The 16,964-nt window shown below is 35.9% G+C and overlaps 1 protein-coding gene across 1 annotated transcript; it reads right to left on the reverse strand.

The window, feature by feature from the left end:
• Positions 1–1,080: 1,080 nt before the first annotated feature.
• LOC107821194 (F-box/FBD/LRR-repeat protein At1g13570) lies at positions 1,081–8,036 on the reverse strand. The gene is made up of 4 exons (XM_016647616.2): positions 7,879–8,036; positions 2,010–2,857; positions 1,734–1,898; positions 1,081–1,646 (listed from the first exon to the last, which is right to left on the reverse strand). The coding sequence occupies exons 2-4, from the start codon at positions 2,811–2,813 to the stop codon at positions 1,314–1,316; spliced, it is 1,302 nt and encodes a 433-aa protein (XP_016503102.2). The 5' UTR covers positions 2,814–2,857; positions 7,879–8,036; the 3' UTR covers positions 1,081–1,313.
• Between the last annotated feature and the right edge of the window lie 8,928 nt (positions 8,037–16,964).

Raw genomic sequence — 16,964 nt, forward strand, 5'->3', positions numbered from 1 at the left:
GTGATATAGCCATTCCCCATTCATGTGGGGGATTGTTGAGGTTTTGTTTTTAAGGTGAAATAGTCTTGAAATGAGGGTGAATGGAAAATGGAGGGAAAATGAAATTTTTTGAGTAAAATTTTAAGTTTCCCCCTCTTGACAATGAGACATTGTCCCATATTGGAAGAGGAAAAAAATTTTGGTGGGTATATATATAATTGCTCTTCTTGTAGCTCTTAAGGAGTTAAGAAGAAAGCAAGCCTCGCGCCGTCGTCGTCGTCGCTCGCTCGGCTCGGCTTCGGCTACGGCTTCGGCTTCGGCTTCGGCGGATTCGGATTCGGATTCGGTCAAATGATTGATTGATTAATTTTTTGGACCAAATTTATTTGTTAATAGTAAATATTAACGTAAGATTATCCGTATTTATAACGGATATTTTCCAATCCATGTATTGACCACCAGGCAGCCGCCTAATGCTCTTCCCACCATGAATGTGCTTGCTCCACAAACAAGTGCTTGCTCCACAAACAAGCTAATGCTTGCTCCACCATGGAGGGTGGACGCTTGTTCTTCTTCAACACTGGCTGCTATATATATGTGCAGCAGCTGTTGAAGAAAGACACACACAATACACAAGACACAAAACTGAAATCGCTCAACAGATTTGGCTATACATTGCACTCCTTCCTCTCAGCATCCATACGATTTTCTGAGTTTCTACTCCTTTGTTCTGCATTGTTTTAACTTCAAACAAAGCAACTGTAAGTGTGATTTGCTACCGAACTTTGTGTTCGCTGAAACACTGGGGTTTGAAGTACCGCTACATCAGTGTGTTATTCGTTCTATCCTGGGAGGAAATAATCCATAACCTTGGGTACTAGGAGGGGATTAAATTCCTTAAGGAAACACTGTGAATTCAGTGGGCTCGAATTAATTACTGTTTCATTGCGATAACTTATATTTTCCAGAATTATTATTTATAAATACAGCAATATTGGCGGGACTAACAATATCTACAACAGAGCGCTGAGAAATCCTCATGGTATAATACTAGCGACTTTGCTAACACTTCTGGAAACTAACATCAGGAAAGTTAACTAATTGAACATAGCAAATTAATGCCTTCCCACATTAAATTTACTATATAAAGACTATCCAAAAGACTTGCCATGAATACAAAATCTTGATATGTCTCCATAGCCATACAACTACTAGTTCAACTATTAGTAATTGCAACATACGATTTTATCAGAGAGCACAAACCTCCAGATGAGAGAGTATTAGGGAAGAACATGGACTAGACCAAGTAAAAATAATAAGCAAAGCCATGGCACTTAATCCATGACTTCTTCGGGTTCAAGTAACACACAGTCTTCTTCTGTGAAAACTTCAAGTATGATTCTAACATTGGGTGATGCTCGGCCGAATAGTTTCATCTCATCATCCATCATCTGAGTACTCCGATGAAAGTGATGCGCAACATTCCAAATTAAGATTTCCTCGAGTACAGGTGCTGATGCCAATATAAATCTAACAAATTCCATTTCCGTCTCAGCACCAGTAAAATAACTCATCTCCACTCTTTGAAGCAGCTTCGCAACACCACATGAGATTGATTGGGCTCGTAAGAATTGTACAACAGGTTCCACAACATTTCCCGCTGAAACCTAATGGGTTATCAAGGAATGGTTAGGTGAGTCCAAATGAGGAAACCATATTCAATAACATTAATAAGAAAAAAGCAGAGTACTTACAGTAATATCAATTGTAAGCTCTTGTAATTTGGGGCAGCTTGTAATCAAGTAAACAGCACCTGAAACCTGCTCAACGTTTCTGAAAGACATGTCCGACATTCTGAGAGATTTGATATTGTTCAGAGCAGTTGGGGGCCTCTCTGGTACACCTCCCATGATCAAGTACTAGACGCAAGTCAAAAATTCGTTTGAAATACGAATCAGATACATCATTTGGTTATGATACGTAGAAAGTTTCATTAGACTATAATTAATAGTATCACAAATGTACATTACCTCTAATGTAGAATTACATAGATCCAGTTCCTTCAGGGAAGGCATGTAATGGAAGAACTTTGTAAGATTAGAACAAACATGAGATGGATAAGGCAAGACTCGTGAAACAGAAAGATACACAGAAACGTTTTCAAGCATAGGAGCGTTCTTGAAGCAAATGGACTTTGATTCTCCTGTAAAATCAAAGAATTTGAGAGTAGGGGCATCAATTTCAAGGGTGTCAAAGTCTGTGCACCAACGCAACATTAATCTTTCAAGCGATGGGCATTTTAAGATGAAATCTTTGAATGTTGCTGGAACAAAGGTGACATGCTGAAGATCAAGACTAATAAGCTTCTCAAACCCTTCGAAACCGGGTGGAGGGTGGAACAAGCATTCACTAACTTCCAGATACCTTAGTTCCTGGAATGTAAACAAGTGAGAAGGTAAATAATATTTGTTGTCTGACCACATGTAAAGGGTGAATTCCTGGACATTTTTCTTTGACAAGAAGAGTATCCAGTGATCAATATCCGGACAACTTTTCAAGTTACGACCTCCAAGTTTAAACTTCAGTATTGGTCCTCTATGGAGTAGTAGGACTTGGTAAATGATTGCCTTGGCTTCTTGTTTTTCTTTGAAAGACTTGAAAAACTCATCACTAAAATCAAGTTCTTGACGTGTTACCCATTTGTACCTCCAGTCTTTTGACAAGATACTGGTCTTCACTGCATCTTTCAAAGGCAAGCACCCTAGAATCCCATCCACAACATTACAAGGCAAATTGCTAATTGTAACTACACCAGATCTACTAGCACTCCTCATGGTCTAGTACTGACGAGTTTGCAGGCTACCCTGAAAATTAAAATCTGGGATAGAGAAAATATCCAAATTCTCATTAGTACACATTTCAACAATGTATGCATAACTATAATAACTAGTAGTTCAACGTTTTCTACTACATAAAATTTTAGCGTTTTACCATCGGAGTTATTTTGGTAATGATGATGAAATGAGGATTCACATTGCCAATCCCAAATTGTTTGGGACTGAGTATTAGTAGCTGTCGTTGTTGTTTGTTTAGCTATATCAGAGAGACAAAATCATGATACATCAAAGAGTACCAGGAAAGAACGTAGATTGGAGATAGCAGTGGTGCATACAGGAATTTAATCAAGGAGATTAAAGAAGTGCGCTCATGCGTGTAGGGAATTCAAGATAGAAGTAAAATATACTCTAATTAATCATGTTGTTTTAGCAGATAAATGAAACTTAGAAGACCAAGAGTTACATAACATATTAGGAATACAAGCTGAAGCATCTGAAAGAGAGAGCACCCAAGGGAGATGTTAAAATTCTAAAAAGGAATACTCTCTTATGACATTTTAAGTTCTTGAAGATCGCCTACTTGCCCATTTATAGAGATAAGTCATTCTCTCGATATGAAAAAATTATATAGGTAACATAAACTAGGATATGAAACTCAATTGTGAGGAACATCCGAACAACATCTGTTCTCATCTCTAAACAGGTCAAACAAAACACACCACCGGGGAAATGAAAAGAGAAAACCTCATAGTGCGCATCCTACCAGAAATGTTTGGAGGGAGGCCAAAAAAGACCGGAAATAAGAACCAACTGACGACCCACACGACAGAGAAAGCAAATGAAAAGGAATCTGGATCTGGGAAAGTCTGGAAATAAAGGTACATGAGATCTTTGACACGGAACAATGGCCGCCTCTCGAGTGGTAAGGACTTTTCACAAACCTCCCAGCTGCTGGAACGAGCGATGGTAGGCCTATTGCAACTCAAGAGAGGGCTATTCCAAAGCCTATCAATCATCAATGTCTCAGGGATACGGAGCTGAATTACAGAAAACGGAAGATTGAAGCTGCAGTTCCAGTTGCTTCGACTGCTGGAACAAGTAATAGTAGGTCTATTGCAACACCTATTCCAAAGTCTGATAATGCCTCAAGGGAAAAAGAGTCACAATTACAGCAAACTGGGGCTGAAGCTGAAGCTGCAGCTCCAGTTGCTCCAGTGGGGAATGGATTTGGAGATCCCTCTGCATGCAGATGAATGTACTTCTAGTGTGGCTCGTATCTCATATACTCGATTGTTGGTAGAAATGGACATAAAAGGAACAGTCCCTAGCACAATTGAAGTCCAGGATCCTAATGGAGTTGACCAAGTGATCGAGTATGAATGGGTGCCAGATGGGTGCCAGAGTACTGCTCGATTAGCTTACAGGTTGGGCACAAATGTCAGAATCCCAAACCACCAGTTCCACAGCCCAAAATGAGAAATGCTAAGGGTGGAATGGAGTTGGTGAAGCAGGGCTCAAAGGAAGATGGACACAGGGAGAGAATATCTGGGCAGGAGTCTGTGCAGGGGTCTAATATAGGAGGTGATTCTCAACAGCTGCAGATAGGGGTAGACAGGGGTGTTCGTCGGTCGGAACGGTACGGTATTTAGATATTTCGGTTTGGTATTTTCGGTATTCGGTTTCTTAAAATGCTATATCAATACCGTACCTAATTAAATTCGGTATGATTCGATTTTTCTCTTTTCTTTTTCGGTTTATTCGGTTCGTTAATTTCGGTTTATTCGGTTTGAATACTAACTAGTGCATAGAGTCATAGACTGTAATATTCTTAATTAAAGCACTCAAAAGTACAAAACTAAAAACGATTGTTGACAAAAGATTTGTCCAAAACCAGCAAATATCAACCTAGAGAGAGAAAACTGTACATAAAGGAATAAATTTGATCATTAGAAATACCTCGTTACTTGCTTAGAGTTAATGGATGAACTTAGATAATAAGGGAAAGTAAAATTATAGATTTTTTAAATTTATGTTATAATTAATAATGTGTATTGTGTAATATAATATATATTTCAATACGCTATCGTTATTTCGGTATTTCATTTTAAAATACCATACCTAATACCAATTTTTTTTTAAAACTTAAACCAAATACCATACCGAATACCAAAATATCGGATACCAAATACCAAAATTTATGATTTCGGTACGGTAATTCGGTATTTACCAAATTATGCAGAGCCGTAGGCTTGCAGATTAGATCAAATGTAGGCCAGCAGGTTACACAAGGAGGGCAGGAAAGAAATTAGAGAGAGAAAAAGACTGCACAAGTTGATGCTCCAGAATTTTAGTACTGTGACTGTTACTAATGGGATCCAGTCCCCTTGCTATAAATGAGACACAGCAGGTGGATCCTACTCATTCCATCTCAGAGAAGCAAAAAGAGTTAAAGGTGCTCCTTAGAGAAAATAATGTAGTATTAGTTGCAGTTTTAGAGCATAGAGTAAATGACAACAAGGCTGGCCAGATAATAAAGAGAATTGCAACTGGATGGGAATGGTGATCCAAATATGCCTGCTGTGCTAGGGGCAGAATTTGGCTATTGTGGGAATTCACAAGGATTGACTGTAGCATTATGGAGCTGAATACTCAATATTCTACAGCAGGTTCAAGAAAAAATGAGGGATCTTGTACATTATAATGAAAAGGAACTCAGAATGCGGCTAGAGAAGTGGACACTAGTTGAGGAAAGTATTCTACACCAGAAATCAAGGGGTGCAGTGGTTGAAATTAGGGGATTCTAATTCTTCATATTTTCATGCCTGCATGAAGAATGATGCAGAACCAGGAATTGATTCAAGAGGACATTTTGAACTTCTATAAGAATGATCAACCTTGTAAACCTATAAAATGTTATAGCAAGGCGGCAAAACAAACTTAATTCTTCTGAATAGGGAAGGAAACAACAAAACAAAAATACATTTGAAAACCAAATGTCTCGTGTTTTCTTATTGACTTTGATAAACATCATATAACCAAATATGGTAAATGAAATTCTTTTGTAGCTTGTCCCAAATTTCTTGCGAATTTTCTTTGATCAAAAGATAACTTTTATTAAATAGTACCAAAAATGTACTGTAAAAGTACCAAAAACTCGTATTTAAGATGGCAAACGGTGTTGCGCGATGCGGTTGCAGGGCAAACCCGCATAAACCCGTGAAGACTTCAATCTGCGCTGCTCCGCATAGCATAATATGTTGTTTTTAACCCGCCCCGCCCCGCATAGCATAATCTGTTGTTTTCAACCCGTCCGGCCACGCCCCGCTTAAATTGTTTTAATTTTTTTCTTTTTTGAATGAATTTGATAGTAAAATATGAAACTCATAACATTCCTTTTCATTTTTCTGCTAAGTAGTATTAATTTAATTTAAAAGGTTTTTACCATCTTATAAAACACATGTTGAAGATGTTCTAAATGTTATCATTATTTAATTAAGTACATATTATTGATGAACTATGGTATCTGTGAGTGAAGCTATGATTAGGATAAGCAGCTAAATGAAGAAACCATTCTTTGATGAGACATCGAAAGGCTTTTTACAGGTTTAAGTAAATGCCAGAATTTCCAAGTAGCACTTAGCTTTGAGTTCATCTTATGCAACATTTTTTTATCCCAAGAATAGTAGCTTAGTTTGGTATACGTTCTATTTCTGGTGGAATATTGATTGTTGTTCACGTAAATTAGCATTCACATCTCAAAGCTTAGGACAAAGAAACCAAAAAAAAAAGATAATTTCGTATTATCGTGATCTTAGATTACTAGACTGTGACAAAAGACATGAACTTGCTTTTCTGGACAAATACATTCAGCAAACAAATAAAGAGCTACACAATTGCTCTGAGAAATATTTCTATTAATTTGTTGAGGTTGAAATTGAACACGGTAAGGTTTGTATTTCTATGCAAAGGAGACGAAGAAACAGTACAGTCAGGCAAAAAAAGCCAATCTTTCCAGATCATTAAGAGAACAATCAGAAATTTTAAGTTAAAAGGCGAAGGCCGAAGATAATTAGCAATAGCTTAAAAGCTCTAATTTTTGTACAAATTTAAAATCCTAACCTGCACCGGTCCCGCAATGTTTTTTTAATTTCGACCCAAACCGCATGTTTTTAAACCCGCATAGCCCCTTATGTGTCTTAACCCGCACCGCCAGCGTGACCTCCCTATTTACACTATGTTTGGATCATTATTATCTATCGTTTTATAATATATTATATTATACTGTACTATATTGTATTGTATCGTTTTATGGATATAACGTTTGAATAGATTGTATCGTTTGCTATTGTTAAATAACATTTTTGTTGTTAGTTTGACGGTATTGTACAGTACTGTAACTGATAAGTTCACTAAAATACCCGCAATTATTTTAAATAAAATTTATCAAAAATACACATAAAAAATATTTAAGAAACCCTCTTTCTACTAATTTATCATTAATTATGTAGCCTGAAAATAAAAGCAAAAATCTGGAAAAAAAAGGTTAACTAATATTAGCAACACCAAAAAAAAAATTAAAATGATGAAAAGAGACAAAGAATCGAACGGAGACTTGGATAATAAAAAGAACTGGGCAAACCAACTATAGAAAAGATGGAAGAAGACAAAGTAGGTCAATAGGTTGGAGATTTGGAGTTACAATAAAATAAAAATTAAATGATAAAATAGAATTATGGAGTAATAAGTAAGGGCATAATTAGAAAAGAAAATAGGAAACGATCTCACCACACCGTTGTTTCATAAAATGGGGCTTTTGGTTGTTCCGGAATAATATATTTAACAATACGATACAATCAATTTTAAATAACAATACAATACAATACAACGGATAACAACCATCCAAATAAGCTGTTAAGGGAGAAGGATAGACAGCGGACCTATTATCCACCGAATTTTGAACTTTCTGGCACTGGCCCTCAAGATTAAATTTTTTTAAAAATGGGAAAAATAAAAAATTAAAGAGCAAAAGTATATAATGAAATCAGGGAGTCCAGAGAATTACCAGTAGAGAGAGATCTGAAAGCTACAACTTTTCAGTGCCCTTTTTACAGTTCTTTTTCTTCATTTCTCGGTGGAGGGTACAACGCTGCCAAGTGCCATAAAATGGTGAAAGTTGGTGGCGTTTCGTATTTTTTAACTCCTCCGTTAATGCATTTAAAGAAAAGATTTGGGGAATAAATTGTTTAATTATTCTTTCCAACTACGTTATGATTAATATATAAGCGTAACTTGCACGCATTTTGTCCACGTCAGATATGCTTCAGCCACATAAACATAAGTATAGTCAAACGGTCAAATGTAGTTATTAATATTTTTTCTATCGAGTAGAAGTGTTAAAATAGAAAAATTATAAGTTTATATATCGGGATGACGAACTAGTACAAGTTTAAGTGGTCCCGAGACCGTTTTACCTAATATATAACGTTTGCAACTAATTCAGGAAAAAAAAAAAGTAATTCCACTTCTTATTGTATTACTTGACCAAACACTGTCTACTTCATGACTTTATTTTTACATTTTAATTCAAATAAACATAAAAAGCTTAATTAAGATCTCTCATAAAGGTATCAATATGTCGGGTCGGTTCAGATCGGTCCTGGAAAAAAAAAATCAGGGCGGTCTCAGTACCCGGCATATCAGACCCGGTCTTTGGGGGGGCTAAATCTGGCCCGGAAAGGGCCGATATATATATATATATATATATATATATATATATATATATATATATATATATAACTTCTAACTTATAAATAAATTAATTAAATTTCAAACTTTAACGAGTAAAGTATAAAAAACTTAAAATCTTAAATGAATATTTTAATTTTTCTTAACTATTAAGTGCAAATAAGACACTAAGACTAATATTTGGATAAAAGTTTCAAAGGCTTAAGAGCCTTAAATTTCAGTAAATAATACCTTAAACATGAAGACTTTTAATACAATTTGCATGTTCTATTTTTATTCTTAAACTTTGCAAATTTAAAGTTTACAACAACTAAATCAAACTCCAATTCATTCAAAGCTTGCAAACATGATTTTTCTAATTTAATAAATTTAATTAAAAAACAAAGAGAATTTTTAAATTCAATCTATGGACGATCTTATGTTCTTCCTTTGTTTTTTCCTTCCGATTCAATTCAAACTTTCACCTTCTAGCGACCTTCTACTTCATCTATCCCATGTTGGTGCCTATTAAACAAGTGTTTGAGCAGAATACACGTTCCTCCTCTCAGGTTTGTGCTTATATGTTTGCGTACAAAAAGTTTACTTTGAACTATATGTATTTATTTGATCAAAATAATTTCACACCTTACTTCTTCTTCGAAGCCTACGCGCACGAGAAGGACTATCCATTATGCAAAATGGATTTTGATACAATTTAAAAGGGAAAGAGGGAGAGAGAACTAGAATAGAGAGGGAGAGTTGTGTGTATAGAAATGATGAAGAGGAGGGGAGGGGGAATGATAGCATCCTAGGAAGCTCAAATCTATTCAAGGATAATAATGAAACTTTGGAATCTCAAAGAGGGCCTTTAATAAGATGTCAAGCTAAAGAGTTGCAAAACAAGGTCATTAGACTTCAAGTGCAAATAAAGAAGTTGTTAATTGGGATGGAGAGCTCAAGGATAAAGGATATGAGTTGTCTAGGTATTATAATTATTTTATGGTCCAAATTCATGTCCAAGAAAAGGTGGATTAGATCCCAAGAGACATCCTCTGAAGAAGGTCCAAATCAGGCCACTATTGGACCTATTTGGCACCTAAATATCTGTCCAAACATGCAGCCCAATAAGTCCTATATGAAGTCACGTTTTTATAACATAAAAAGGACTTACTTGCTACCCAAGAAAGGTTCAATAGGCGTGATAGAAGTTGGGTACAAGTTGGTGCCAAGTTGCTTTCAAGATTTCCAAGATCATATCCATGATTGGTTTGCGGCTTTCAAGATTCTATCCAAGATTGGTTTTAACTTATTTTCATATATTTTGGTACTAGATTTATTGCTTTCCTAGGTAGTTAAGGTTATGTTTTCCTTTTCCTAAGATTGTTGGAGTTACTTTTCAAGATTGACTTGGTTTTTGTTTCCTAGTATTTTTCCTTTTCCTAAGGTATTTGGACTTGTTGTCCAAAGTAGTTTAGGACTTTATTTCCTTGGTTTTATGTAGGAATTTCGTGACCCCCTATCTATATAAAGGGGTGTCTTCTTTGTTTTTAGATTTTAGATTATTATAGACAATATCAATAAAAATTGTGAGATTTTTCTTGCACTCTAGTGTGTGGCTACTCTTGGATTTATTCTTCCACCTTCAAGACTCAATTTAAGGTGGTAAGATTAAACTCTTTCGAAATCTTAGATCACTTCTAGGTATTCAAGAAAGGTGATAAGTTTAGGCTTATTGTTGTTCTTGTTATTCTAAAGGGTCGTGTTTCACAATCTATCTCCTGTTTTTAATTCTCTATCAAAGGCGATTAGTTCTTTGTTAGCTAATTATTGTTGTTAGGATTCAACTTCAAGAATAGACTTCTTGAATTCAAGAAACTCTTTCTTGAATTCAATCTATCTTTAATTTTCCGTTGTTTTTTTGTTTCTTTATTTTCTTATAGCTTCCGCACGTTTCTTGATTTTCTTTAGTAATTCTTGGACCCCTATCGTGTTGTTATCAAGTGGTATCAGAGCATAGGATAATCAAGATTTCAATCTTGATAATCTTGGGAAGTTCTTGAGCAAAACAAAACCCAAAAAAAAAAAAAAACTCCAAAAAAAAAACGAAAATCAGCCAAAAGAAAAGCATTATAGCGCATTATTATTTGTAGAATTCAAGTGTTATTTGGTTTCCAAGTCAAGAAAGGAAACAAGAAGAGGGGATCCTAGTTCTTGAAGATTAAGGTAACTTCTTTCCTTATTCTTGTGGGTTTTGGGTTTCCTAAATTCTTTCCTTATTATTTTTTTATATAACCAATTCCTATTCTTCCAAGGTTTGGTCCTTCACTTTCCTTTTCTTTTTCTAACTCTACATTCTTATCACTAAGGGTTGTGACTAGTAAGGTTTTTTAATAAATCTAAAGATTAACGACCAAGAGTTGCTTTGAGTGAAAAAAGGCAAGAGAGGCGAGAAAATTAGAGGAAAAAGCCAAATTTGAGAGATACATAATTCTTCTAATCTTTGTTTAAGATGTTTCAAACAGGTAGTTATAGTGAAAGGAGGCGAGCTATGACTCAACAACTTGAAAAGTCAAACTTACAGTATACCGAATGGAAGGAAGATAATGGTAAAATTATTTTTCAAACAAGAGCTAAAGTGATGTCTGTGATTTGTGCCCTTAGAATTGACAAAGAGTTTGGCTATAACTCAATTAGCACTTATATGGTTGAAAAATTGAACTTGCCTTGTGTTGAGCATATTGAACCCTACATGTTGAGAGGAGTAAAGGTAGATAAAAGAGTGTTATTACTATTCTCTATTGGAAGGTATGAGGATGCGATCTGGTGTGATGTGATTCCCATGAATAATTATCATATCTTGTTGGGAAAGCCATGGTATACTTATAGAAGAGCTTCATATAACAAGAAAAAAATAGATACTCTTTTGAGGTTAACGGGAAGAAACTTATTCTTGGACCTTTGACTCCCTCACAAATTTATGAAGATGAAAAGACTGTTAAAGAGAATATGAAAAAATATGAGAGAGAAAAGAATGAGAGGAGTAAGAGAGTGCATGTTGACATCCCAAGAGAGAAAAAAGGAGAGGTTGTATTGAGTGAAAAGAATGGGATATCAATTGAGAAAAAGAGTGAGCTTGAGGGAAAAGAAAAGAGAGAAGGCAATGAGGTAAGAAAAGTCTTTGAGGTAGAGAGAGAAAAACAAGAGGGTTTGAGTAAAGAAGAAGAAAAAAACTTTAGTGTGAGAAAAGAGGCTAAGGGTGAGGGAAAAGTTAGTTTTGTGATAAAAGCCAAAGAGAGTGTAAGCTAGAATAAAATTTCTTTACTTCCTAACCCATTAACTCATTCTTGTTTTAGTTCTTGTGATTTTGTGCAGCCACGTGTTGAAAGACCTTTTGAAAGGAGAGGTGAGGCGCGAGAAATGGTGGTAAAGGATCCAATTGGATTCCAACATGAATTAGGCGAAATTAATTCTTGTTGGATGGTGGAAGATAAAAGCTTGGTTAAATTCTTTGTTATTGAACCTTTTGACTATTTTAATTCTTATTTATAGGTTTATGACATGGAGTTTCCTAAAGCCATTGCTAAGCTGGAACCATTGCATAAAAAAATACAAGGTGATGTTGTTCCATTAGTAAATAAGTCCAAGTATGATATGTATAATTGGTTCATTCACATTCTTGGCCTTCCTAGAACACCTAAGGTATTTTTGGAGGTAATGAACTATACTCTTATTTCTTATGTAGGTGACTTTATAATTTTTGTGGATGATGATATTTTGATGCATATCAAGTCATTAACTGTAATACCTAAGTTAAAGTGCAAGAGTAATTTGCTTCCTTTTGAAATTGAGTATGACATAGATGATTATGCATTTCAACTTGGTGGAAAGAGGCATGAAATTTATCAGAAGAGGCTTGCTAATGAGTTAAATATTATTTCTTCTCTTATTCAAGTGTCTAATGAGTTTTCATGTAATAAATTGCTAGAATGTGAGTTTTGTTGTTTGATGGGAAGTCATTCCTCTAGGCATGTTGATTGTGAGCCTGTAAAAGTGTTTGCTACTATTAAAGAGGATATGCATGATTATTGTGACGTTAGTGATCAAATACTCTTTCATGAACCTATCTATGGCTCTTTTGTGACAGTTTGAGCAATTATGTAGAATCCATTGATGTTGCGAATATTATTGGAAAAAGTTATAATCACGAGCTTGAATGTATTGAAATTTGTATTTTGGAATTTATGGGTTCTTCTGACCTTTCTGAGAATTTATGTGCTTCTTTGAATAACTTACATGTAGAAGAATCCATGGGATTTATAATTGATACTTGGCTATATCATAAAAATGTATTATTTGATACATGTGGTAGAGATACTTGTGTTAAATGGATGCATGACCAATATTTTGTAATTTCTTTGGCATGCACATGTTTGGACTACCTTATTGACAAGATCGCATTACAAATTTCATTACATAGTATATCTAAGAGAGGTTTTTATTGGACAACTCTAAGTAGGTATAAATTTTATTGGGATGATGATGTCCATATGCTTTATAAAGGAGTATTTACACCTATTAGGCTTAATTGGGTTAAGTGGACACATGGTCACTATCTTGTTTCATTCCTACCATTTTTTCAGATTAGTGGATGCCATTTACTAGTGCGTGACTTCTTTTTCTTGCAAGGTCGAAATTCGAGGATGAATTTTCTTCAAGAAGAGGGGAATGATATCATCCTAGGAAGCTCAAATCTATTCAAGGATAATAATGAAGCTTTGGAATCTCAAAGAGGGCCTTTAATAAGATGTCAAGCTAAAGAGTTACAAAACAAGGTCATTAGACTTCAAGTGCAAATAAAGAAGTTGTTAATTGGGATGGAGAGCTCAAGGATAAAGGATATGAGTTGTCTAGGTATTATAATTATTTTATGGTCCAAATTCATGTCCAAGAAAAGGTGGATTAGATCCCAAGAGACATCCTCTGAAGAAGGTCCAAATCAGGCCACTATTGGACCTATTTGGCACCTAAATATCTGTCCAAACATGCAGCCCAATAAGTCCTATATGAAGTCACGTTTTTATAACATAAAAAGGACTTACTTTCTGCCCAAGAAAGGTTCAATAGGCGTGATAGAATTTGGGTACAAGTTGGGTACAAGTTGCTTGCAAGTTGCTTTCAAGATTTCCAAGATTATATCCACGATTGGTTTGCGACTTTCAAAATTCTATCCAAGATTGGTTTTAACTTATTTTCATATATTTTGGTACTAGATTTATTGCTTTCCTAGGTAGTTAAGGTTATGTTTCCTTTTCCTAAAATTGTTGGAGTTACTTTCCAAGATTGACTTGGTTTTTGTTTCCTAGTATTTTTCCTTTTCCTAAGGTATTTGGACTTGTTGTCCAAAGTAGTTTAGGACTTTATTTCCTTGGTTTTATGTAGGAATTTCGTGACCCCCTATCTATATAAAGGGGTGTCTTCTTTGTTTTTAGATTTTAGATTATTATAGACAATATCAATAAAAAAATTGTGAGATTTTTCTTGCACTCTTGTGTGTGGCTACTCTTGGATTTATTCTTCAACCTTCAAGACTCAACTTAAGGTGGTAAGATTAAACTCTTTTGAAATCTTAGATCACTTCTAGGTATTCAAGAAAGGTGATAAGTTTAGGCTTATTATTGTTCTTGTTATTCTAAAGGGTCGTGTTTCACAATCTATCTCTTGTTTTTAATTCTCTACCAAAGGCGATTAGTTCTTTGTTAGCTAATTGTTGTTGTTAGGATTCAACTTCAAGAATAGACTTCTTGAATTCAAGAAACTCTTTCTTGAATTCAATCTATCTTTAATTTTCCGTTGTTTTTTTGTTTCTTGATTTTCTTTAGTAATTCTCGGACCCCTATCGTGTTGTTATCAGGGAAGGGGGTGTCCATATATAGCTTTTCATAAGGGTAGATTTGTAATTAAGGGAGGGTTTAGTTTTTAAATAAAAGGGGTCAGAAAGACTATTTGTACGATTTCAGTATTTGGGCAACTGTCACTTGTGTTTCATGTTATCTCTTTCATTATTGATTATCATTACTTGAAGTTATTGTTCATGTTATCTCTTTCATTGTTGATTTTCATTATTTGAAGTCATTATTGCACATTATCTCTTCCATTATGAGTATTCTTATTAAATATCGTGGTTATACATTATCTCTCTCATTGTTGAGTTATTGATGTTGAAGTTGTAAAAGTCATTATCACGTTGAGGCGAAATTATTATTGTTGATACATCTTCCTTGTTGAGCATTTTACATTCATTGTTGTTGTTGGTATTCTTGTACACATTGTGGTGGAGCCATGAGCTATTGTTGTGGAAACATTGATATTGTTGATTGTTGGCAAGTTGTGATATATGGGCACTTGTGCGAGTTGTTATTGTGATGTGATATTGATGAGCATTCAACGGTATAAGGCTTGGGGTTAATGTGTGTGCGATGGTATAAGGTGGGACTTATGCGTGTGTTGCTCGTAGGGGAACTATGTGAAGCCACACAGTGTCATAAGGTGGGGTAAAGTGCGTGTAGCTATTTCTAGAAAACTGTTTTCAAAACCTATTTCAAATGTAAGGCCCACGCAACTGTATAAGGAAATATTGTGATTGAGATTGTGAATTGTGAATATGAGGCGGTACCTCAGTTGTGATTCTTGATATATATATACACGAGGCGATACCTCGGTGGTGATTCTTATTGTACATGAGGCAGTACCTCGATGGTGATTCTTATTTTACACGAGGCGGTACCATTTATGATTCTTGTTGTTTCATTCTTCTTTGATTTTGTCAGTTATTATCCGTATATGATTATTGTGGTTCTATTTAACTGATTTCTTTAAGTTATTTCCATGCTTACAATTCTCGTATTAGTTCATGCTATTAACTGTTTCGTATCAATTGTTTCTCTGCTTTCTATTATTTATCGTTATTACGTTTTCATACTGTTTATTGATATCCTAGTAGGTTTCTTGACCTAGCCCCGCCACTACTCTACCAAGGTTAGGCTCGATACTTACTGGGTACCATTATGGTATAATCATACTATGTTCTGTATATCCTTTTGTGCAAATCCAGGTACGTCGGCCCTGACAGACGCTAGGGTTGATTGAGTAGCTGTCTTTGGAGACTTCAAGATAGACCTGCTCTACGTCCGCAGGTCTCAGAGTCACCTTCCCTATTTTTACTTTCTATTGTATTTTCTTTCAGTCAGTGATGTATTAGATATTCTAGTTTTATTCTATAGAACTTATGACTCGATTCTACCGGTCTTGGGGAGTGTATTGTTGAGATTCTGTTTTCGGAAGTTTGTATGAGTTTATCATACTTGTTTTAGTATTTTGTTAATTATATCTGTCAAGTTGTTATCAAATGTTAGGCTTACCTAGTCGTAAAGAGTAGGTTCCATCACGGCATCCTACGAAGGAAAATTGAGGTCGTGACAAGTTGGTATCAGAGCTCTAGGTTCATAGGTGTTACAAGTCATAAGCAGGTTTAGTAGAGTCTTGTAGATCGGTATGGAGATGTCTGTACTTATCTTCTAGAGACTACAAAACTGTTAGGAAAAACTTCACTTCTTTGATTCCTTATCATGCGAATTGGTTGACTTCGAAACTGAATCTTTGACTTTCTATTCTCTCACAGATAGTGAGGACACACCTCGCTGGATCCGAAAATCAAACACCCGCCCCCCTGCTACAGCCGCACCAAGGCCGGAGTCGGGGCAAAGGCCGAGGAGGTGCACGTGGTGTATCCAGAGCACCTGCCCGAGCTGCGATTGAGGAGCCACCAGTAGCTCAAGTTGGGGGACAGGTACCTAAGGCACCTGTTGCTACCCCAGCACTTCAGGAGACCCTCGCACAGTTCATGAGCATGTTCTGTACCTTAGCTCAGACGGGGTTTATTCCACTTGCACCAGCCACATCTCAGGCTGGGAGAGGAGCTCAGACTCCCGCAGCCCATACCCCAGAGCAGCGGGTCCAAGTTGATCAGGTCCCAGTGGTTATACCAGTATATCCTATTGTTCCAGTTCAGCCCATGATTAAGGCAGTAGCATCTGAGGAGGAGCAGCTTAGACTCGATAGGTTTCAAAAAGTATCATCCTTCTACTTTCAGTGGTTTAGCTTCAGAGGATGCACATGATTTTCTTAAAGAGTGCTACCATATTCTCCGCACCATGAGTAATGTAGAGACGAGCGGGGGTTGTAGCCCAGCCAATGCAACTTCACTTACCTGGACTCGGTTTTAAGAGTTTTCTTGAGAGAGTTTTTTCCTCAAACCCTTAGGGATGCATGGCGCACGGAGTTTGAGTAGTGGTGCCAGGGTACTATGACAGTGTCAGAGTATGCTACCTGATTCAATGATTTGTACAGATATGCACCTGCCTTGGT

This window comes from Nicotiana tabacum, chromosome 23 (assembly GCF_000715075.1).
Source record: "Nicotiana tabacum cultivar K326 chromosome 23, ASM71507v2, whole genome shotgun sequence".
Classification (NCBI taxonomy): Eukaryota; Viridiplantae; Streptophyta; class Magnoliopsida; order Solanales; family Solanaceae; genus Nicotiana; species Nicotiana tabacum.

Bases quoted from the DNA above. Each gene is read 5' to 3' on its own strand.
- LOC107821194 (XM_016647616.2), bottom strand. From the start codon at position 2,813: ATGAGGAGTGCTAGTAGATCTGGTGTAGTTACAATTAGCAATTTGCCT. The intron at 1,899-2,009 runs GTAATGTACATT...ACTTGCGTCTAG, and splicing joins TATGTAATTCTACATTAGAG to TACTTGATCATGGGAGGTGT. The intron at 1,647-1,733 runs GTAAGTACTCTG...ATAACCCATTAG, and splicing joins AGCTTACAATTGATATTACT to GTTTCAGCGGGAAATGTTGT.